General features: G+C 38.6%; 1 protein-coding gene across 1 annotated transcript; it reads left to right on the top strand.

Moving 5' to 3' along the window:
• The first annotated feature begins 265 nt into the window (after nt 1–265).
• On the top strand, nt 266–2,142 carry LOC106676738 (trace amine-associated receptor 13c-like). Its single transcript, XM_014413938.3, has 3 exons — nt 266–429; nt 545–1,122; nt 2,129–2,142. Exons 1-3 carry the CDS (start codon nt 266–268, stop codon nt 2,140–2,142), a joined length of 756 nt encoding a protein of 251 aa, XP_014269424.3.
• The last annotated feature ends 1,766 nt before the right edge of the window (nt 2,143–3,908 follow it).

Here is a 3,908-nt window from a genome sequence, read left to right as displayed (position 1 = left end):
GATGACAGACCTTGCCGACCGTACATACAATACACAAACATCACATTGGGGAGACAGGTCAGGCTAGGTAGCGAGGAAAAAAAACATGGAAATGTGTAACACAGAAGGATAATACAGGAATGCACAGATATCAACACACCATAGCACAATAAACACAGACAGCAACATGGGAAATATGTGGAAGGAGGGACCTTTTTTAATGAAGAGAACATGGGAGGAGTAAAAGAACAAGATAAACCTAATCAGCTCACCTCCTGTGATGATGATGGAGGGGGTTGAATTCTGCTTTCCACATCTGCTCAACTCCTCTTGCAGAAAGGCTCTGCATCCTGTCTCAGTTTCCACGCTCATTTACATGATAATATCTTCTATCTCTGTGCTCACTGCAACTCTTAACCTGCTGGTCATCATCTCCATCTCCCACTTCAAGTAGCCACATATTTTATAAAGTTAAAAGATTAATAGCTTTTTTTTAAGGAAAAACTTTAAAAAAAATAACAACTATGAATTTATGCTGCAAGTAACAAGTTCTTTTTTTCTCTAGGCAGCTCCATAATCCCACCAACTTCCTCCTCCTCTCTCTGGCTGTCTCCGATTTCTTTGTGGGTCTCTATTTGCTCTTTTACATAATGTTTATAGACGGCTGCTGGTATTTTGGTGACTTCATGTGTATTCTGTATTATGTTATTGGCACAATTAACACCCCTTCCTCAATAGGAACCATGGTACTGATATCAGTTGACCGTTATGTGGCCATTTGTGATCCTCTGCATTATCCCACCAAAGTCACTGCAAAAAGAGTTCAGATCTGTGTTTCACTGTGTTGGAGCTTTTCTGCCCTTGCTGGTAGTTTCCTCTTAAAGGACAACTTGAAACAGCAAAGCAGGTTTAATTCTTGTGTGGGAGAGTGTGTTGTCCATATTAACTTTATTGAATATGTTGCAGATCTTGCTTTGAACTTCCTACTTCCTATTACTGTCATTATAGTTCTGTATTTGAGAATATTTGTAGTGGTTGTGTCTCAGGTTCGGGCCATGCGGACTCATACTGCAGGTGTCACATACCAGTGTTCAAGGAAGGGAAATCCAAAGAAATCAGAGATGAAAGCAGCCAGGACTCTTGGTATTGTTGTAATTGCATTCTTGTCATGCGCCTTACCATTTTATTGTGTCACACTCACAGGCCAGAATGCCTTCCTCAACGGATCATCTTCTGCATTTGTTTTGTGTCTTTTCTATTTTAATTCGTGCCTCAACCCTATCATCTATGCCTTATTCTACCCCTGGTTTAGAAAATCTATTAAGCTTATTGTTACATTTCAAATACTGAAGTCTGGCTCCAGGAATGCCAACATAGTCAAAGTGACAGAATAGTGACTAAAACGAGGTCTCTACTGTTTTAGCAGCAGTTTACGAGTAAGTCAGCCCAAACAAGCAGTGTTATATTTTCAGATTGCAACATTGCTCACATATCCGTGTCGTAACTAAACCAAGAAACAAAATAAAGTAAAAATGTGTTTGCCCATAAATGCCTCTTTACTATTGCCCTCATCACTACCCTGAAATCAACCCCTTGTGCTTTGAATCAGGGAACAGTAGATAATGTGTTCAAACAGAAATTCTTAATTATTACAGCCTTCACTGTTTCCTTGAATTCACTTTACATAATTTTTTTAAATTCTTTTTTTCTGTAAAACCAAACCAAAGAAATACTGAACAAATTTCATTCATTGAGTTTAATGTTCATAACTGTGTGAGTTAGGCCTAACTTTCTGCAGATCCAAAGCAATAGGCATCATTTTGAACCACTGTAGTATTGTAGTACTTGTAGTGAAAATTAGCAGTCAGGTAATATAGAAAGTAAGGCTCTTTCAAATGTTTTTTAATATTATAAAAACATCTATTTTAATGCAAACTATGATGTATGAACAGAGGAAACAGAAGTTCAAAGTGGGTTATTTCTGAATTTGTGACACCATCACAAGACCAAAATACAAAGAATAACCAAAACAAAAGAGGTCTGGATTAGGCAGTCTGGAAATATCCTTTAGGCTGCTGGGTGGGGGATTCCCATCACCCACTAAGCATATTTCATACACTATCTGTGTTTCTATACATTACCTTGTCAGGTGATGTGAGGTAGAGAGAAGCAGAAGTCTTGTCATCACAATTGCAAGTGAGTAAACTTTCAGTTGTGAAGTTGTGAAACCATCTAGCTTTATGGTCAGAGTGCTAAAACAAAGCTTTTCCTATTTTCAAATAATTAAGGTGTTAGATTTGTATTGTTGATTGTCATTTATGCTTAGAAATATTTAACCATATATGCTTAGAGGTGTATAATCATTTGTAGATTGAAAGAATGTCTCATCCTAGAAGGTCTGTAACAGCTCTGTGTAGCATGAAGGGGGAGTGCGTTCACTCCCTCTACAGAGTGTTCTGGCGTAGATTACACCTCCTAGGAGAGGTTGTATCTTCTCTTGCTGATTTATGGTATAGCAAGCACACGTATATCTGTTTAAGTATAAGAGCCTTTTGTTCAGATGGACCGCTAGACTCCTGGCACCAGCTTTGGGGAGTCTTCACAGGGTCACATCTGGATCTCTCACACACACACACACACACACACACACACACACACGCACACACACACGCACACACACACAAACACAGTATTCTTTTTTTCACATGTATACCTATGTAGACGTCATATGTTAATGAACCGATGCATATTCATGTAACCTCAATAAAAGAACAGTGGTACGGGAGAGCGGGCGAGAGCAACTGGGGTCAAGCGAAGGAACGGCGCCTGTCCGGTTCTCTCCCGTGCACGAGTAACATGAAGAACTTTGCCTACTCGTGTCTTGCTTCGCTGTGTAATTATATTGTCCTCAACGTTCCAGCGGATAGGTTCAAGCTACAAACCTATCATAAGGATTAAAGTATTATTCCATAGCCAAGGTAAATGAAAATATAAGCTTGAACAATATGTTAAAAATTAGTTTCAACTTCGGTAGATTAGTGGGTGACTGCAGAAATGCGAGAAGATAAGAACTCAGCTACAAAACCATCATTATACGTGACTAGGGATGGGTATTGATAAGATTTTCACGATTCCATTCTTTATCGATTCTCTTATTGATTCTTTTTAAGAAAGGAGAACACTAAGGTTGATTAGCTTAGAACTTTGTTTTATATCTTTTCTTTGAACAAGATAGAAATTTAGGAGTAACATGGCCTTACAAACCCAACAGTGAGATCTTAAGAGATCCACAGCCTACAGCTCTTCAATGGGTGTCACAGGGTCCCCAGGAAAAAAAAATGTAAATGTAAAATAATAAAATAAATATTCTTCTGTAGCAATAACAAAGTATAACATAAATTATTCTGTAGCAATTACACAAGAATATCCAGTAATGTCCCTGCCTACAATTAAACACATTCACTTACTGAAAATCATCTGCTGTGGCAAATGGGTGCAAGCCTTTGACCACAAACTGAGTCACTGCTCGGTGACATTCGTCTATCCTGGCCTGAAAGGAGACGCTACTGGCAGACTGCAGCGAGAACTGCCAGCATCTGAGCCAGACTCTGTCTCTCTCATCATGATCACCTAAATGCACAGTAATGGCAGGCTTGTAATAAGGCAGATCGCACTAACATAATATTTGACTTAGACTTAGACTTAGAGCTTTTTATTGTCATTGTGCAGTTTCTTGCACAGAAAATAAATAAATAATTAAATAAATAGAATAAAAAAAAACAGTGTATATGTATACATATGTGAACGGAACTATATACATGGTGTGGACCAAAATAATTGCACATGAGCCAAAAATATTGCACAGAGATGATCAACAGCAGTGTCAGGGTGGATGTGTTGGGGAAGTCTTTACACACGGGAAGAAGCTG

Source organism: Maylandia zebra, linkage group LG16 (genome assembly GCF_041146795.1).
Source record: "Maylandia zebra isolate NMK-2024a linkage group LG16, Mzebra_GT3a, whole genome shotgun sequence".
In the NCBI taxonomy this organism is placed as follows: domain Eukaryota; kingdom Metazoa; phylum Chordata; class Actinopteri; order Cichliformes; family Cichlidae; genus Maylandia; species Maylandia zebra.
The sequence above is the reverse complement of the archived record's forward strand: the minus strand, read 5'-3'. Positions and strand labels throughout refer to the sequence as shown.

What these genes read in the sequence shown, in the direction of transcription:
- LOC106676738 (XM_014413938.3), top strand. Translation starts at nt 266, where the DNA reads ATGGAGGGGGTTGAATTCTGCTTTCCACATCTGCTCAACTCCTCTTGC. An exon ending in ATCTCCATCTCCCACTTCAA is followed by an intron (nt 430 to 544) that starts GTAGCCACATAT and finishes TTTTTTCTCTAG; the next exon opens with GCAGCTCCATAATCCCACCA.